The following is a 20894-nucleotide window of genomic DNA, read 5'->3' as shown; positions in this document are numbered from 1 at the left end:
GGTAGCCCGCGGTAGTTTTTCCTTTTTTTGTAAAATATGTTTAAATTTGAACGAACTCAAACGTGTTTGCGTTGTGTTTGCACTGAATTTGAACATTTTAAAAACCCGTGGGGGCACGACTGGGGGGCATCACGCCCCCAGTGCGCGGTTTAGCGCCAGTGCGCCCCCAGGGGGCGATCTTTTGCCCCTCCTGAGGGGCCAACAGCTGGAGATGCCCTTAACAACCACGCATTTTCCATTTGGACGCTGCCCACACAAGTTTAGCAAATCCAAATCAAATAGTATCTTCCTCTCAAAAAATATGCTGCTACAAAATATATGTGAAATTCTTAATTTCAAACATAGTTAAATCTCATACTAAGATGTCATTGTGTTTAAAATTCTTGCATTATCATATGAGTATTTTGAAATGGTTGTTTAATGCCCCTCCCCCGCGTCGCCCTCCTCTAGCGACACAGGGGAACCCTAGCCGCCGCCAAGTAGTCCCCTTCGCCATCCTCTCCCGCGTCACCGCCGCAGAAGGGACAGCCGGCGAAGCCGGGCCGGGCCCCATGATGGTGGCGGTTGGGCGGATCTGGTCCATCTCGTGCTCCCCCCGCACACCCCCCCTCCCGTGCACGCGTGTGCCGCCTCCTTCTCTACCTGCTCCCTCCCATGGGCTCCGGCCCCCATCTCCGGCGGCATTTCCTACTCCGGATCGGCGTCCTCGGCGAACCTGCGTCGCGTCAGCCCATGGCCTCCGATGGATGGTACTTTTCCCTCACCGGCGGAGGGATCTAAATCGGGGGTGCCATCCTGCAGGGGTGCGGTTTGGCACGGCCGCAGTCACCGTTTGGCTACTGTTGACTGCAGGTCGAGGATGGGGTCCCCTTCCTGCCCTGGCTCGGCGTAATTGTGTCTCCATCAAGCAAGGCCCTTTCTTCATTGGTTGCCCTTGTGGCTTCCAATTCTGGGCAGCGCTGCTAGGCAGTCCCTCGCCGCCGTCGATTTGGTACCGGCTGTAGATGGGCTTGTAGCGGCGGTTTGTGCCGGAGCAGCACTTGCACGGCAGCTGGGTAGGCCGGCTCCGTGTGTGTGGCCCATCTCTCCCAGAGAGGCGGGTGGGGTTGGTTTTGTGGTTCCCGGAGTGGCGGCTCCGAACGTTTGGCGTGGTGGCATCCTTGCGGTGAGTGTTGTTGTGCGGTGCTGGTGTGTGACCATGGTCGTGTGGGCGACACGGCGGCTCGCTTGGGCGGCTCTATGTGTGTTGGGTGTGGCTCAGGCAGATCTGTGTGTCGCTCTCGTCACCCTATGGCTACCTCGCCTCTCCGACGAGCCTTGGCTGCCAGGAAGGTGATGGATGTAGGACTTTAGGTGGTTGCTGGCGATTATCCCGGGTGAAAACTCTGCACGACAGTGTCATTGCCAGTGGCGACGACACTCTCGAGCGCCGCTTCCCCTCCTTGGAGGAGTCACTGTGGGTTGTCCTCCTCCTTGTGCTCTGGGTGAAAACCCTTGTTCCGGCTTGTCGGACTAGGCGGTGGTGACACTGTCATGCCGTTCCCTTCTTGGAGGCTCTGTCTCATGAGCAAAGATCTGATTGCTGGTGGCCGAGGGTGTGGTAATGGACGGCAGTTTCTTCTGCACTTCGACGGTTTTGTAGCCTCGACGATGGTGACCTCAAGGGGTGTTAGTTTGCATTGCCGTTGTGCCCAAATTCCTCCCATGTGGTCTCGGCGTTTGTGTCCATCCAGAAGCTAGGGTGAGCGTCCTCATTGTTCGACGATACGGCGCCCTTCGAGCCAGGGCGAGAGGCAGGTGGGCTCCTTTCGACGATGCAGCTGGATGACACTATCGCCGGTTGCCCAGGAGATGGTAGTGGCATTGCTTCATGTCAACCAGTACCTTGCTTCGGTTGGCTTGAGTGCGGTTGAGGGCCTCGTTGACTTAAAGCGGTGCTTCATTATCCCACCTTATGCTTGCTTGTACTCTTGTGGGTTTTGTTGTTCGTCCTCAACACCTATGTATCTTGCCGTCTTTGTTTTCTGTTGTTGTTGTGTGTTGTGGTGTTCGTATCGGTCATTGTAAGGGCTTCATTAATTTAAATCCGGGCGATGGCCTCCTTTTAAAAAAAGTTGTTTAATAGTATATGTAGGTTGCTCAACAGAACATGCACAAGTCTATAGCTCAAACAAGATTTACGGAATCAGGAGAAACCACGAGAATGATGATATCATTTATTGACCCCTGAATCTCACTTTGGCACAAAAATTACATACATCTACAGACATCAGGAACAGCCAGTTCTTAAATCGGTGAAGCCTGCTACAGAAAACATCCTCTTTTTTCCTTCCATACAATGACTATTAAGGAACATGTCACTTTTAATGAATCAAGCAGATGTTCTATAAACTTACATATGAATTCCTTTTCTTCTTTCTGTTGAAGCAGTTCCATTTACTCATCAAGTTGAGTGCTTCGCAATGAGTTTATCAACGTGGATGATAATATCGTCAATATTGGGACGAACTGCAGGATGTGGCTGCAGCATCCAGGTTACAAACTGGCGGAGAGTGTCAGGATAGGACGAACCCGTCTCAGTAGGCCACTTCACCTGTGCACTTTTAATGACTGTTACTAAGCTTTCGCCAGCAGATTCATCGAGCTCATAATCAAATGGTGACTTTCCATACCTATAATAAATAAGAACATGATCAGATGATCAGCAGCTTGCACTACAGAATCTATAAACTAAGTACTAGATACAATGACATGCCATGGCAGTACGGCAGTACGCCATGATGAGCTATTTGTCTTGATCCAGTTCCAGACAAAAAAAAACCCTAAATAATGGATTCTGCAGGGATGGTCAGATACTCAGATTTATAACTACAAGCCTTTTCACTAGCATAGAACAGGTCTACGCTGTTGCTACCATTTTTTGAAGAATTGTGTCAAATAGGCTACTTCGGGTTGTGGAAATTTTGACAAAATACAATATAAAAAGGGTTTCAAACACATGGCAGGATTTCTACGTAACTACAGCAGTATTTAACAAAGATGCTGTTTAATTACTACCTCCGTTCCAAAATAATTGAAGTTCCGGATTTGTACTAAGTCAAATTTGTTTAGTAAGTTTGACCAATTCTATAGAAAAATAGATTAGTAGAACACCAAATTAGTCTCATGAGATTCTTCATGAAATATGCTTTCATATTATGTGTATTTGGTATTTTGGTGTTGTAGATCTTAGTGCATCTTTCTATAGAGTTGGTCATGTTAGACTTAAACAAGTTTGACTTAGGACAAACCTAGAACTTCAATTATTTTGGAACGGAGGGAGTACCCCTTAAAAACTATTGGAAACAACATAAATGAAGTAAACCTTAATTTGATACGAGTAGTTTTAGGCACGGGTACTAACTATCAATCCCAAAACAATTAACATCAAACGGTGAGGCCATATGTCAGTTCATAAAGTTTCTGCATGAGAGAACTTACATCATAGCATAAAGGGTGCATCCCAAAGACCATACATCTGTCCTCTCATCAATATCGGCATGGGGCGGGCACTCCCATAATTCAGGTGCCCGGAAATGTGCAGAGCAGTGCTCTGAAGCCCATTCCTACATTAAATCAATTGCCAGTGAAAGTAAGAAGTCCAGCACTCATCATATTTACAGAAAGAAATCATAAAATAATCCATATTAGCTCCCAAATGATTTCTCATACTTGTTGCCAAACTACAGAAATGTGAACAAAAGAACCATTCTATCAATTACACTAGATTGCCTTACAATCAGCACTGGCTGAACAAACTGTTAATATAAACTATATTATCCATTTCAGTTACCATCTATAAGTGTAAAGGTACCTGCAGCTGCAAAGCTTCTGCTTGTGATCTAATAGCTCTTCTTGCTGGGCGAGCACTTTCAAAGTCCATCAAGATAGCAAGATGAGGCTGTTCCTTCCTCTGAGTTATGAGGACATTGTCTGGTTTAACTCCATTGTGAGCATATGGTGGCTCAAAACTGTGCATATGCTTCAGTCCTGCACATAGCTGTAGGCAACACAAATCACATAACTAACAGGCTAATCCTCACAGAAAGTTGCTACCAGCAGCAGAAGGGGGTAAAAGAGTATAATTTACAGTTGTTACAAGCATAAGTAAATCGATTTTGCTAACATCACAGACCAACCTTAGTGATGGTACAGTCCACTTTCGCTATATACTAAATTTAGTAATATCACAAAGGAATATTGAATTAATGGAGAACATAAAAAATTATAAGGAAGATCAAACAAATACAATTCATGATCAAGAACAAGATAAAAAAAATTGGGTCTCAATTTTGATATAAATAAAAACATTTGGTCTAAACTCTAAAGTGACAGAAAAAAAAGGGAAATAAGAGTAGAAGATTATGAGTCATTACGGTCATGCCTAATTGTTCCAACATGGTATGTCGAACTACCATTGCACCCCTACTGTAGTTGTCCAATAAGGATACAATATCGTATTGTACACAAGACAGCAGTAAGTATAAGTATTTACCTGGCGAAATATCTGGAGAATGGTGATTGTTGAAAGGTACTCCTTCTTTTCTTGCATGGATTTAGTTACATCCTGCAAGGTTCCATCTAAGTGAACTGGGAACAACAAGTAAGCCTCATGGTTCTGCGACCCATCTTGCACACCCTACATACATATAAGTGCAGATCTATTGGTACCAGCACAGATAGTTAAATTATTGTATTGTGATACCAATTAAAGCTGCTAAATCTCCATCAGCAGATAGTCAACCATATCTGTTTTTTTTTTGTTACCCAACATAAGCTACCAAATATTTTTTTAAAGTAAATATCACTGAGCTGGAAGATGAAAGATATAATACTACTATCATGATTTGGATGCGGGCATCATATCTATTTGTATCCAACTTACCTTGACTGCAATAATGGCATTTTCAAGAAGTGGAAGTAAATTTGGATGGCTGAATTGAGAGGACACTCGGATCTCCTGCCGAACTAGCTCCAAGTGTTGGTCGCTCTGAATAAGAACTTTCTTCAAAGCATATGTCCCATCAGCTGAAAAGAAAATCGAGGAAAATGAGATGATAAAAAGAAACAAGTGCAACAAACAATAACTGGAAAGCCAAACACAAAACAACAGCCAGAGCATGATGATCCTTAAAAGATGAAGAGTCAAAAGTTATCAATAGATTAGTACTCATCAAGTAATCATGTCACTGAAATGCCGTGATATTCGTCTTAGGCCCTTTAGTAGAATATATACTAAGTCTGTTTTCTACGGATATCGTAAATCTTAGAAAGCAGTTTGATAGATTCGCTTTGAAGGGCGATATTTGGTTGACCATATGCAACTCACAGGATGCTCAAGAGGTTGACAATATTGGACCTAAGCCAAATTTAATGGAGTGGTTAGTTTAGCATGCTGCAGCAATTAGTCTTAAAATGCACTTTCCAATATGGTTCTCCAAAATTCGACAAGGCATAAATTATGCCAATAGAATAGACACGGATCAACAATTGAAAATGATTGTAACCACAGAAACTTAAGCTAGGACACGGATATGACTGTCTCTCCGAATCAAGATCATTTGGTAGATCTGTCACCGCATAGTTTGGTCGATTTGGAATTTTGGATGAGGACAAAATGTGTATAGACGAGCTCACAATGTGGGAAGCAATCCAGTAAAGTAGGAGCGAAAAACTACGCAAGTGCTGACATAATTGAGGAGACACCCATAACCTGAAGCAGGATTTTAAAGAAATGAGAAAGTTGCCGTGCCGATCTCCGTTGGTGAGGGCACATCTGGATTGACCGAGTCAATGAAGAAAGAGAGGCATTTCGCCGCACGCACGCCGGATTCAAACCAGTGCATGCGTGATCTAACCGACAACACCCTCAGATCTGAGTCAGGGGGTGAAGAGAGCTAGACAAGGTGCGGACCTGAGATGTGTGACGGGTCGACGCCCTTCTTCTTGGCGAGCCCTGCGGCGCCGGGTCCCGCTCCGGCGGTGCCGTCGGAGACCGCGGCGGCGGCGACGACCTCCTTGACGAGGAAGACGGAGGAGCCTGCGGGGCCGGCGTCGCCGAGCCTGCGGAGGACGCGGAAGCGGTAGTCGTTGACCCAGATGTCGCCGCCGCCGCCGCCGACGGTGTCGTACAGCGCGTTGAGCCCGGAGAAGGAGCACCCCATGGCGGACGCGACGTCTCCCCCTCGAGCGAGCGAGCGAGCGCTTCCGGTCCGGGGCAGGAGGAGGACCGGCTTATTACGGTCGCACACGCGGCGCCCGCGCGTGTTTTGAGTGACGGGGAAATGTCTCGTCCGGGGCGGTGGCACGTCGTAGATCTGGGCTGGGCTGGTGGTGTTGGCGCTTTCGCAAGCAGATCTCGCCTAAAAAGTAGGCCGCTGCCACTATTTTAACCCGTTGAGGTCAGCGGGTCGCGCCACCCTGCGGCAGATCCCGGATACAGAGCTGTAAATTTGGAAGGTTCCGAACGTAGAAGAAGAGCCAAGAGACAAACAACACCGAAGATCCAACAGATTATCATTTCAGATTTGCTGAAGTTTCATGTCGCTGAAAATTTCATAGATTGCGGTTGATTGTTTAATCGTCGAATTTACTCATGATTCATGCTCGCCGAGTCGAGGAAATAATAAATGTGGGGTTTGGGCAGATCCAGCGATGCCAAATACGCGGAGAGGAGCCGATGACAACAAAAAGGAGGCAAAAAAATAATGTTCATGATTAGAGGTTACAACGTCTCTTCCGCGGAGGCTATATGGTTTCAGTGTAGAAATTAGGGTAAGGGGTTGATGATACAACCAGATTAATGACTAGAGTATCCAAGTGCAATGACCACTCTTCCATTGAAGTTTCACAAGTAAAGAAGCGGAAGAAAAAAGAATACCGGGCAAGACCATTATTTATGCTCGAGCAGTAATTGAGAAAGAAATGTGTGTGTGATTTAGGTGCAAATTTGAATGTGCCAAGAATGAAGTATCTATTCGGCCATATCGATTTAGTGGCTTTGCATTCATCAACTACTATACATGTCATCCCAATCATGATCATATTATTCCTTTCAACACCGACGCTTTGTGTTAAGCATGTAGGCGGTGTTGAAATAAGGTGTGTTGTCTTCCTCGTCAAGGTATTCATCAACTTTGAGTTTTTTGAACTGCCATTTTCACTCCTTATTTATCAATTCCTGGCTTGAATTCATTTGCACCCTCATGACGAATCTCTTGAATCAATCTAGGGGTTTGTCTTGAAAATATCACAGTTAGGGGGTGGGGGTCAATTGATGAACAAATGCAATCCAAGAGTGCTCACGTTAATGCTTTAGTGCATTTTCACTCAAGTGAGAACTATGAGCTTAAACGATGAGATTGACTTGTAGGGTCCAACATCACTCTTTGTCACACAATCCTAGGTCAAATAGCTCGTATATGATGACAAGATCACCACATGATTGTTGTTGGTTCTTTTCCCTTATGGCTCCTAGTAGTTATAGTGCATATCGTATCTATGTTCGGTTTAGATTCATGTTGAATGCATGATTTCATTCAAGTTCATCCAACTTGTTACTCTGATTGCTTTGATGTTTGCCATTTTTGTGTCGGTGAGTGAGGGAGTCCTGGATTAGGAGGTCTCTGGACAGCCGGACTATATCCTTTGGCCGGACTGTTAGACTATGAAGATACAAGATTGAAGACTTCGTCCCGTGTCCGGATGGGACTCTCCTTGGCGTGGAAGGCAAGCTAGACAATACGGATATGAAGATCTCCTCCCTTGTAACCGACTCTGTGTAACCCTAGCCCCCTCCGGTATCTATATAAACCGGAGGGTTTAGTCCGTAGGACAACATAAAATCATACCATAGGCTAGCTTCTAGGGTTTAGCCTCTACGATCTCGTGGTAGATCAACTCTTGTAATACTCATATCATCAAGAACAATCAAGCAGGACGTAGGGTATTACCTCCTTCAAGAGGGACCGAACATGGGTAAACATCGTGTCCCCTGCCTACTGTTACCATCCGCCTTAGACGCACAGTTCGGGACCCCCTACCCGAGATCCGCCAGTTTTGACACCGACATTGGTGCTTTCATTAAGAGTTCCACTGTGCCGTCACCGTAAGGCTCGATGGCTCCTTCGATCATCGGTAATGATGCAGTCCAGGGTGAGGTTTTCCTCCCCGGACAGATCTTTGTATTCGGCGGCTTCGCACCGCGGGCCAATTCGCTTGGCCATCTGGAGCAGATCGAGAGCTACGCCCCTGGCCATCAGGTCAGATTCGGAAACTTAAACTACACTGCCGACATCCGCGGAGACTTCATCTTCGACGGATTCGAGCCCGTGTCAGGTGCGCCGCACAGTCACGACGAGCACGACGTAACTCTGCCGTCGGACAGTGTTCGGGAGATCGCATCTGCAACTACTCCGGCCTTCAATCCGGAGCAAATTGCGCCATCCAAGGACGGAGGGATAGACCCTGCCATGGAGGCTGCAGTCTCAGTGGCGATGGAGCCGGATACTGACTTCACCCCTTACGAGAGCCGTGTCGCCGAACCACTGGATTCGTCTCCGGCCACGGACTCCGAGCCGCCTGCATCCGTGCCTATCGAATCCGACTGGGCGCCGATCATGGAGTTCACCTCCGCGGATATCTTTCAGCACTCGCCTTTCGGCGATGTGCTAAATTCATTAAGGTCTCTTTCCTTGTCAGGAGAACTTTAGCCGAACTATGTTCGGCCAGAATGGGATGCGGACGACGAAGAAATTCGCTGCCCACCCACCACCCACTTAGTAGCCACTATCGACGACTTAACCGACACGCTCAACTTCGACTCCGAAGACATCGACGGCATGGACAAAGATGTAGGAGACGAACAGGAACCAGCGCCCACAGGGCGCCGGACAACCACTTCATCACATGACATATACATGGTGGATACACCCAAAGAAGGCAATGGCGAAGATACAGCGAAGGATGGCCCCTCCAAGAAGCAACCCAAGCGTCGACGTCAGCGGCGCCGCACTAAGTCCCGCCATAGCAAAAATAGCGATAACTGCGCAAGAGAAAATAACACTCCGGTCGACTCCAGAGGAAACGCCAACCACATTGCCTCGGCGACAGAGCACAATGAAGCTGCAAGCGGTGAACATAGTATGGATCCGACGTCCGAACACGGCGACACCAAGGATAAACCTCATCAAACCCCCTCCGGGGAGGAAAACAGTCCAGACGAAGATGCACACATCATCCCGGAAACGCACTTGGAGCAAGAGAACCTCCGCAGAAGGCTTATTGCCACAGTGAGGAGTTTGAAGAAGCAGAAGCAAAGGCTTAAGGCTGCACAAAATACACTCAACAACAAGTGGAACAAAGTGCTCGACAACGAAGCAAAGTATGGTGGAAGTTACCGCACAAAGAGCTATCCAAAGCGCAAGCTATTACCTGAATTCGACGATGAGGCCTTAGAGCCCACACAGCCAAAAAATGAAACGTCCAACCGGTTAAATCAACCACCCTGTGACCGCGATATAGCGGCTAACAAGGTCACAGATAAGTCAACACACGATCTATGTGAGGACTTGCGCCAAAAATCTGGTACGACCAGATCCATTTATGGATCTCGAAAGCGCGCTCCGGCACAAAATCAAAACCGAATACTACAACCGTCCGAACGCCATGGTACATCCAAGTACAGGGGTGCCGCACACCCCCTATGTTTCATCGATGAGGTGATAGACCACGAATTCCCAGAAGGATTCAAACTAGTGAACATAGAGGCGTACGACGGGACCACAGACCCTGGCGTCTGGATTGAGGACTTTATCCTCCATATCCATATGGCTCGCGAAGACGATCTCCATGCCGTTAAATACTTGCCCCTCAAGCTTAAAGGACCAGCTCGGCACTGGCTGAAAAGCCTCCCCAAAAACTCAATTGGAAGTTGGGAGGAGGTCGAGGATGCTTTTCGGGCTAATTTTCAAGGGACCAACGTCCGACCTCCGGATGCAGACGATTTAAGTCATATAATTCAACAGTCCGGAGAGTCCGCTCGAAAGCTTTGGAACAGGTTTCTCACCAAGAAGAACAAAATCGTCGACTGTCCGGACGCCGAAGCCTTAGCAGCTTTCAAACACAGCGTCCGAGATGAATGGCTCGCCATGTTGGAAATATGCCCTAGAGGCAATAATAAAATGATTATTATATTTCCTTGTTCATGATAATTGTCTATTATTCATGCTATAATTGTATTATCCGGTAATCGTAATACATGTGTGAATACATAGACCACAACACGTCCCTAGTGAGCCTCTAGTTGACTAGCTCGTTGATCAAAGGATAGTCATGGTTTCCTGACTATGGACATTAGATGTCATTGATAACGGGATCACATCATTAGGAGAATGATGTGATGGACAAGACCCAATCCTAAGCTTAGCTCAAAGATCATGTAGTTCGTTTGCTGTAGCTTTTCTGAATGTCAAGTATCATTTCCTTAGACCATGAGCTTGTGCAACTCCCGGATACCGTAGGAGTACCTTGGGTGTGCCAAACGTCACAACGTAACTGGGTGACTATACAGGTACATTACAGGTATCTCCGAAAGTGTCTGTTGGGTTGGCACGAATCGAGGCTGGGATTTGTCACTCCGTATGACGGAGAGGTATCTCTGGGCCCACTCGGTAATGCATCATCATAACAAGCTCAATGTGATAAAGTGGTTGATCGCGGGATCATGCATTACGGTATGAGTAAAGTGAGTTGCCAGTAATGAGACTGAACAAGGTATTGGGATACCGACGATCGAGTCTCGGACAAGTAACGTACCGATTGACGAAGGGAATTGTATACGGGATTGATTAAGTCCTCGACATCATGGTTCATCTGATGAGATCATCGAGGAGCATGTGGGAGCCAACATGGGTATCCAGATCCCGCCGTTGGTTATTGACCGGAGAGGCGTCTCGGTCATGTCTGCATGTCTCCCGAACCCGTAGGGTCTACACACTTAAGGTTCGATGACGCTAGGGTTGTAGAGATATTAGTATGCAGTAATCCGAAAGTTGTTCAGAGTCCCGGATGAGATCCTGGACATCACGAGGAGTTCCGGAATGGTCCGGAGGTAAAGATTTATATATAGGAAGTCCAGTTTCGGCCAGCGGGAAGGTTCGGGGGTTACCGGTATTGTACCGGGACCACCGGAAGGGTCTTGGGGGTCCACCGGATGGGGCAACCTATCCCGGAGGGCCCCATGGGCTGAAGTGGCGTGGGAACCAGCCCCTGATGGGCTGGTGCGCCCCACCCAAGGGCCCAAGGCGCCTAGGGTTGGAAACCCTAGGGGCCGTTGCCCCCCCCCCCCGAGGGGGCATGCGCCCCCTGGTTGGAAACCCTAAGGGGGGCGTTGCCCCCAGGGGCCGCCGCCCCCCCTTTTAGATGGGATCTCCAAGGGGGCATGCGCCCCCCCTAGCCCCTATATATAGTGGAAGGGAGGGAGGGCAGCCGCACCTTTGCTCTTGGCGCCTCCCTCTCCCTCCGTAACACCTCTCCTCCCCGCTTGTGCTTGGCGAAGCCCTGCCGGGATCCTGCTGCATCCACCACCACGCCGTCGTGCTGCTGGATCTTCATCAACCTCTCCTTTCCCCTTGCTGGATCAAGAAGGAGGAGACGTCTTCCCAACCGTACATTTGTTGAACGCGGAGGTGTTGTCCGTTCGGCACTTGGTCATCGGTGATTTGGATCACGACGAGTACGACTCTATCATCCCGTTCACTTGAACTCTTCCGCTCGCGATCTACAAGGGTATGTAGATGCACTCCTATTCCCCTCATTGCTAGAATACTCCATAGATTGATCTTGGTGATGCATAGAAATTTTTTTAATTTCTGCTACGATCCCCAACAGTGGAATCATGAGCTAGGTCTATGCGTAGTTACTGTGCCCGAGTAGAACACAAAGTAGTTGTGGGCGTCGATATTGTCAATTTGCTTGCCATTACTAGTCTTATCTTGATTCGGCGGCATCGTGGGATGAAGCGGCCCGGACCAACCTTACACGTACGCTTACGTGAGACCGGTTCCACCGACTGACATGCACTAGTTGCATAAGGTGGCTGGCGGGTGTCTGTCTCTCCCACTTTAGTCGGATCGGATTCGATGAACATGGTCCTTATGAAGGGTAAATAGAAATTGGCAATTCACGTTGTGGTTTTGGCGTAGGTAAGAAACGTTCTTGCTAGAAACCTATAGCAGCCACGTAAAAACTTGCAACAACAATTAGAGGACGTCTAACTTGTTTTTGCAGCAAGTGTTTTGTGATGTGATATGGCCAAAGGTTTTGTGATGTGACCGGTTCCTTATGAATGATGAATGATATATGTGATGTATGAGATTGATCATGTTCTTGTAATAGGAATCACAACTTGCATGTCGATGAGTATGACAACCGGCAGGAGCCATAGGAGTTGTCTTTATTTATTTATGACCTGTGTGTCAACATAAACGTCATGTAATTACTTTACTTTATTGCTAAAGTGTTAGCCATAGTAGTAGAAGTAATAGATGATGATACAACTTCAAGAAGACACGATGATGGAGATCATGATGATGGAGATCATGGTGTCATGCCGGTGACAACGATGATCATGGAGCCCCGAAGACGGAGATCAAAGGAGCAAATGATATTGGCCATATCATGTCACTATTTGATTGCATGTGATGTTTATCATGTTTTACATCTTATTTGCTTAGAACGACGGTAGCTTAAATAAGACGATCCCTCGTAATAATTTCAAGAAAGTGTTCCCCATAACTGTGCACTATTGCGAAGGTTCGTTGTTTTGAAGCACCACGTGATGATCGGGTGTGTTAGATTCTAACATTCGAATACAACGGGTGTAAGACAGATTTACACACGCAATACACTTAGGTTGACTTGATGAGCCTAGCATGTACAGACATGGCCTCGGAACACAGAAGACCGAAAGGTCGAGCATGAGTCGTATAAAAGATACGATCAACATGAAGATGTTCACCGATGTTGACTAGTCCGTCTCACGTGATGATCGGACACGGCCCAGTTAACTCGGATCATGTTATACTTAGATGACTGGAGGGATGTCTATCTGAGTGGGAGTTCATTTAATAATTTGATTAGATGAACTTAATTATCATGAAATTAGTCTAAAATCTTTACAATATGTCTTATAGATCAAATGGCCCACGTTGTCCTCAACTTCAACGCGTTCCTAGAGAAAACCAAGCTAAAAGACGATGGCATCAACTATACGTCCGGAACCTGAGGATCATCCTCATAGCTGCCAAGAAAGATTATGTCCTAGAAGCACCGCTAGGTGACGCACCCGTCCCACAGAACCAAGACGTTATGAACGCTTGGTAGACACGTGCTGATGATTACTCCCTCGTTCAGTGCAGCATGCTTTACAGCTTAGAACCGGGGCTCCAAAAGCGTTTTGAGAGACACGGAGCATATGAAATGTTCGAAGAGCTGAAAATGGTTTTTCAAGCTCATGCCTGGGTCGAGAGATATGAAGTCTCCGACAAGTTCTTCAGCTGTAAGATGGAGGAAAATAGTTCTGTCAGCGAGCACATACTCAAAATGTCTGGGTTGCATAACCGCTTGACTCAACTGGGAGTTAATCTCCCGGATGACGCGGTCATTGACAGAATCCTTCAGTCGCTTCCACCGAGCTACAAGAGCTTTGTGATGAACTTCAATATGCAGGGGATGGAAAAGACCATTCCTGAAGTATTTGCAATGCTGAAATCAGCAGAGGTAGAAGTCAAAAAGGAACATCAAGTGTTGATGGTGAATAAAACCACTAAGTTCAAGAAAGGCAAGGGTAAGAAGAACTTCAAGAAGGACGGCAAGGGAGTTGCCGCGCCTGGTAAGCAAGCTGCCGGGAAGAAGCCAAAGAATGGACCCAAGCCCAAGACTGAGTGTTTTTATTGCAAGGGAAGTGGTCACTGGAAGCGGAACTGCCTCAAATACTTAGCGGACAAGAAGGCCGGCATCACAAAAGGTATATGTGATATACATGTAATTGATGTGTACCTTACCAATACTCGTAGTAGCTCCTGGGTATTTGATACCGGTGCGGTTGCTCACATTTGTAACTCAAAGCAGGAGCTGCGGAATAAGCGGAGACTGGCGAAGGACAAGGTGACGATGCGCGTCGGGAATGGTTCCAAGGTCGATGTGATCGCCGCCGGCACGCTACCTCTACATTTACCTACGGGATTAGTTTTAAACCTCAATAATTGTTATTTAGTGCCAGCTTTGAGCATGAACATTGTATCAGGATCTCGTTTAATTCGAGATGGCTACTCATTTAAATCCGAGAATAATGGTTGTTCTATTTATATGAGAGATATGTTTTATGGTCATGCTCCGATGGTGAATGGTTTATTCTTAATGAATCTCGGGCGTAATGCTACACATATTCATAGTGTGAATACCAAAAGATGTAAGGTTGATAATGATAGTCCCACATACTTGTGGCACTGCCGCCTTGGTCACATAGGTGTCAAACGCATGAAGAAGCTCCATGCAGATGGACTTTTAGAGTCTCTTGATTACGAATCATTTGACACGTGCGAACCATGCCTCATGGGTAAAATGACCAAGACTCCGTTCTCAGGAACAATGGAGCGAGCAACCAACTTATTGGAAATCATACATACTGATGTGTGCGGTCCAATGAGTGTTAAGGCTCGCGGTGGCTATTGTTATGTTCTCACCCTCACTGATGACTTGAGTAGATATGGGTATGTCTACTTAATGAAACACAAGTCTGAGACCTTTGAAAAGTTCAAGGAATTTCAGAGTGAGGTTGAGAATCAACGTGACAGGAAAATCAAGTTCTTGCGATCAGATCGTGGGGGAGACTACTTGAGTCACAAATTTGGCACACACTTAAGAAAATGTGGAATAGTTTCACAACTAATGCCGCCTGGAACACCTCAGCGTAATGGTGTGTCCGAACGTCGTAATCGCACTCTATTAGATATGGTGAGATCTATGATGTCTCTTACCGATTTACCGCTATCATTTTGGGGCTATGCTTTAGAGACTGCTGCATTCACTTTAAATAGGGCTCCGTCGAAATCTGTTGAGACGACACCGTATGAATTATGGTTTGGGAAGAAACCTAAGCTGTCGTTTCTAAAAGTTTGGGGATGCGATGCTTATGTCAAGAAACTTCAACCTGAAAAGCTCGAACCCAAGTCGGAAAAATGCGTCTTCATAGGATACCCTAAAGAAACTGTTGGGTATACCTTCTACCTCAGATCCGAAGGCAAGATCTTCATTGCCAAGAATGGATCCTTTCTAGAGAAGGAGTTTCTCTCGAAAGAAGTAAGTGGGAGGAAAGTAGAGCTTGATGAAGTACTGCCTCTTGAAGCAGAGAGTAGCGCAGCTCAGGAAAATGTTCCTATGGTGCCTGCACCGATTAGAGAGGAAGTTAATGATGATGATCAAGATACTTCGGATCAAGCTCCTACTGAACTTCGTAGGTCCACAAGGACACGTTCCGCACCAGAGTGGTACAGCAACCCTGTCTTGGAAATCATGTTGTTAGACAACGGTGAACCTTCGAACTATGAAGAAGCGATGGCGGGCCCAGATTCCGACAAATGGCTAGAAGCCATGAAATCCGAGATAGAATCCATGTATGAAAACAAAGTATGGACTTAGACTGACTTGCCCGAAGATCGGCGAGCCATAGAAAATAAATGGATCTTTAAGAAGAAGACAGACGCGGATGGTAACGTGGCCATCTATAAGGCTCGACTTGTCGCTAAGGGTTATCGACAAGTTCAAGGGGTTGACTACGATGAGACTTTCTCACCCGTAGCGAAGCTGAAGTCCATCCGAATCATGTTAGCAATTGCCGCATTCTATGATTATGAGATATGGCAAATGGACGTCAAAACGGCATTCCTTAACGGCTTTCTTAAGGAAGAATTGTATATGATGCAGCCGGAAGGTTTTGTCGATCCTAAGAATGCTAACAAGGTGTGCAAGATCCAACACTCAATCTATGGGCTGGTGCAAGCATCTCAGAGTTGGAACATTCGCTTTGATGAGATGATCAAAGCGTTTGGGTTTATGCAGACTTATGGAGAAGTCTGCGTTTACAAGAAAGTGAGTGGGAGCTCTGTAGCATTTCTCATATTATATGTGGATGACATACTGTTGATGGGAAATGATATAGAATTCTTGGAAAGCATAAAGGCCTATTTGAACAAGTGTTTTTCAATGAAGGACCTTGGAGAAGCTGCTTATATATTAGGCATCAAGATCTATAGAGATAGATCAAGACGCCTCATCGGTCTTTCACAAAGTACGTACCTTGACAAGATATTGAAGAAGTTCAATATGGATCAGTCCAAGAAGGGGTTCTTGCCTGTATTGCAAGGTGTGCGATTGAGCACGGCTCAATGCCCTACCACGGCAGAAGATATAGAAGAGATGAGTGCCATCCCCTATGCCTCAGCCATAGGGTCTATTATGTATGCCATGCTGTGTACCAGACCTGATGTAAACCTTGCCGTAAGTTTGGTAGGTAGGTACCAAAGTAATCCTAGCAAGGAACACTGGAAAGCGGTCAAAAACATCCTGAAGTACCTGAAAAGGACCAAGGATATGTTTCTCGTTTATGGAGGTGGCGAAGAGCTCGTCGTAAAGGGTTACATCGACGCTAGCTTCGACACAGATCTGGATGACTCTAAGTCACAAACCGGATACGTGTATATTTTGAATGGTGGGGCAGTAAGCTGGTGCAGTTGCAAGCAAAGCGTCGTGGCGGGATCTACATGTGAAGTAGAATACATGGCAGCCTCGGAGGCAGCACAAGAAGCAATCTGGGTGAAGGAGTTCATCACCGACCTGGGAGTCATACCCAATGCGTCGGGGCCGATGACTCTATTCTGTGACAACACTGGAGCTATTGCCCTTGCCAAGGAGCCCAAGTTTCACAGGAAGACCAGGCATATCAAGCGTCGCTTCAACTCCATTCGTGAAAGTGTTCAAAATGGAGACATAGAAATTTGTAAAGTACATACAGACTTGAATGTAGCAGATCCGTTGACTAAACCTCTCCCTAGAGCAAAACATGATCAACACCAGAATTCCATGGGTGTTCGATTCATCACAATGTAACTAGATGATTGACTCTAGTGCAAGTGGGAGACTGTTGGAAATTCCATGGACCAAGAGATTCCATGGACCAAGAAGAACAAAATCGTCGACTGTCCGGACGCCGAAGCCTTAGCAGCTTTCAAACACAGCGTCCGAGATGAATGGCTCGCCATGTTGGAAATATGCCCTAGAGGCAATAATAAAATGATTATTATATTTCCTTGTTCATGATAATTGTCTATTATTCATGCTATAATTGTATTATCCGGAAATCGTAATACATGTGTGAATACATAGACCACAACACGTCCCTAGTGAGCCTCTAGTTGACTAGCTCGTTGATCAAAGGATAGTCATGGTTTCCTGACTATGGACATTAGATGTCATTGATAACGGGATCACATTATTAGGAGAATGATGTGATGGACAAGACCCAATCCTAAGCTTAGCTCAAAGATCGTGTAGTTCGTTTGCTGTAGCTTTTCTGAATGTCAAGTATCATTTCCTTAGACCATGAGATTGTGCAACTCCCGGATACCGTAGGAGTACCTTGGGTGTGCCAAACGTCACAACGTAACTGGGTGACTATACAGGTACATTACAGGTATCTCCGAAAGTGTCTGTTGGGTTGGCACGAATCGAGACTGGGATTTGTCACTCCGTATGACGGAGAGGTATCTCTGGGCCCACTCGGTAATGCATCATCATAATGAGCTCAATGTGATCAAGTGGTTGATCGTGGGATCATGCATTACGGTACGAGTAAAGTGAGTTGCCAGTAACGAGACTGAACAAGGTATTGGGATACCGACGATCGAGTCTCGGACAAGTAACGTACCGATTGACAAAGGGAATTGTATACGGGATTGATTAAGTCCTCGACATCGTGGTTCATCCGATGAGATCATCGAGGAGCATGTGGGAGCCAACATGGGTATCCAGATCATGTTGTTGGTTATTGACCGGAGAGGCATCTCGGTCATGTCTGCGTGTCTCCCGAACCCATAGGGTCTACACACTTAAGGTTTGATGACGCTAGGGTTGTAGAGATATTAGTATGCAGTAACCCGAAAGTTGTTCGGAGCCCCGAATGAGATCCCGGACGTCACGAGGAGTTCCGGAATGGTCCGGAGGTAAAGATTTATATATAGGAAGTCCAGTTTTGGCCAGCGGGAAGGTTTTGGGGGTTACCGGTATTGTACCGGGACCACCGGAAGGGTCCCGGGGGTCCACCGGATGGGGACACCTATCCCGGAGGGCCCCATGGGATGAAGTGGCGTGGGAACCAGCCCCTGATGGGCTAGTGCGCCCCACCCAAGGGCCCAAGGCGCCTAGGGTTGGAAACCCTAGGGGGCCGTTGCCCCCCCGAGGGGGCATGCGCCCCCCTCGTTGGAAACCCTAAGGGGGTCGTTGCCCCCAGGCCCCCCCTTTTAGATGGGATCTCCAAGGGGGCATGCGCCCCCCTAGCCCCTATATATAGTGGAAGGGAGGGAGGGCAGCCGCACCTTTGCTCTTGGCGCCTCCCTCTCCCTTCGTAACACCTCTCCTCCCCGCTTGTGCGTGGCGAAGCCCTATCGGGATCCTGCTGCATCCACCACCACGCCGTCGTGCTGCTGGATCTTCATCAACCTCTCCTTCCCCCTTGCTCGATCAAGTAGGAGGATATGTCTTCCCAACCGTACGTGTGTTGAACGCGGAGGTGTTGTTCATTCGGCACTTGGTCATCGGTGATTTGGATCACGGCGAGTACAACTCTATCATCCCCGTTCACTTGAACGCTTCCGCTCGCGATCTACAAGGGTATGTAGATGCACTCCTATTCCCCTCGTTGCTAGAATACTCCATAGATTGATCTTGGTGATGAGTAGAATTTTTTTTAATTTCTGCTATGATCCCCAACACGCCAGACACCTCGGCCAAGAAAAACTGAGAACAATGGCAGCTCTAACAAGTCTCATGACCCGCTTTTGCGCGGGCGAAGACAGCTGGTTAGCCTGCAGTAGCACGAGCGACCCAAGCACATCCAAAGTCAGGGATGGCAATGGAAAACCACGACACAATAAAAGCAAGCGTCGAAATAAAGAAGATAGCCCAGATAATACGGCGGTAAACGCCAGATTCAGGGGCTCTCGACCAGGTCAGTGAAAAAAGCCTTTCAAAGGCAGCAGAGACAGACCGTCTGGCCTAAACAAGATTCTTGACAAACTATGTCAGATTCATGGCTCCCCCGATAAGCCTGCAAATCACACCCACAGAGAATGCTGGGTCTTCAAGCAGGCCGGTAAGCTAAACGCCGAACACAAGGGGGGGAGACACCAAGCGAAGACGAGGACGAGCCTCGCCAGCAGAGCACTGGAGGACAGAAAAAATTCCCACCAGAGGTTAAAACAGTCAACATGATCCATGTGACGAAGAGGAGAAGCAAACATGCACTCCGAGACACACGCGCCATAGAGCCCGTCACCCCTAGGTTCAACCCCTGGTTGGCCTGCCTGATCACTTTTGATCGCGGGGATCATGTGACAAGCATCCGGCACGAAGGATTGGCTGCCTTGGTGTTAGACCCAATAATAAACGGATACCATCTCACACGAGTCCTCGTGGATGGCGACAGTGGTGTAGCGACCAGACCTTAAACAGTCTGATCTCTGTGCTCCGGTGTCATCCCTGGATCAGTAATGCCGACACCACACAGTACTCGGAGGATTTATAGCAGAGTAGCAATCACACACTTGTTACATCGAGTGTATCATAAGAGAACTTATTACAATAAATATGGCTTAAGGCCATCTAATAACGATAACAGCGGAAGGCTTGGAAGATAAGTGAGTCCATCAACTCCAACGGCATCACTGAGTATAGAACCACGACCTAAAAACTCCTTAATCGCCGTCTGAAAAGTCTGCAACATTAACGTTGCAGCCCGAAACGGGTCAGCACATGAAATATGCTGGCAATGTAACACATAGAGAGTAATGGAATGAAACAACTATACTATATGCATATTTGGCTGGTGGAAAGCTCTATGGTTACAGTTTTGCGTAAAGCCAATTTTTCCCTACTTCAAAGGAATAACTTTAATTACTAACATGGTAGTTGTTAAACATTGAGAATGGTTGACAGCATTCTCAATCCCAATTAAGCATCATCTTTAACATAACCCAACAAAATTAATTTAGAGTAACATGTTGAGATTCACATGATAATCCAGGTACTAGATACTCAAGATGTCCCAGGTACTAGATACTCAAGATTCACATGATAATCCAATTCTGCTGAGCTCCTGAATTGTACTTCCCTTGTCCATACTTACTCTTGCGATTCTCAATTTGCCGTTGCTTCCCTTCAATCATAAGAGCACGATCTACCAACTCCTGGTAGTTGTTGAAGGTTGCTACCATCAACTGCATGCTCAACTCATCATTCAGTCCTTCCAGAAACTTCTCCTGCTTAGCTGCATCCGTAGCAACGTCATCTGGGGCATAACGTGCTAACTTACTAAAGTCCTCCACATACTGGCCAACTGTCCGTCCTCCTTGGCGCAAGTTGCGAAACTCCCGCTTCTTCATGGCCATAGCTCCTGCTGAAACATGGGCAGTACGAGAAGCCTGCTGAAACTGGTCCCATGTGACAGTGTCAACTGGGAAAGTGGCTGTGAAATTTTCCCACCATGATGATGGGGGTCCTTCTAGCTGATGTGCGGCAAACTT

At 46.9% G+C, this 20894-nt stretch overlaps 1 protein-coding gene across 1 annotated transcript; it reads right to left on the bottom strand.

Moving 5' to 3' along the window:
• Positions 1–2182: 2182 nt before the first annotated feature.
• Positions 2183–6344, bottom strand: LOC119301129 (serine/threonine-protein kinase 16-like). Its single transcript, XM_037578034.1, has 6 exons — positions 5954–6344; positions 4925–5067; positions 4535–4678; positions 3854–4039; positions 3481–3605; positions 2183–2672 (listed from the first exon to the last, which is right to left on the bottom strand). Exons 1-6 carry the CDS (start codon positions 6201–6203, stop codon positions 2444–2446), a joined length of 1077 nt encoding a protein of 358 aa, XP_037433931.1. The 5' UTR covers positions 6204–6344; the 3' UTR covers positions 2183–2443.
• Between the last annotated feature and the right edge of the window lie 14550 nt (positions 6345–20894).

Source organism: Triticum dicoccoides, chromosome 5A, assembly GCF_002162155.2.
Source record: "Triticum dicoccoides isolate Atlit2015 ecotype Zavitan chromosome 5A, WEW_v2.0, whole genome shotgun sequence".
Lineage (NCBI taxonomy): Eukaryota > Viridiplantae > Streptophyta > Magnoliopsida > Poales > Poaceae > Triticum > Triticum dicoccoides.
Note: the sequence above shows the minus strand (reverse complement) of the source record. Positions and strands in the feature narration are given on the sequence as shown.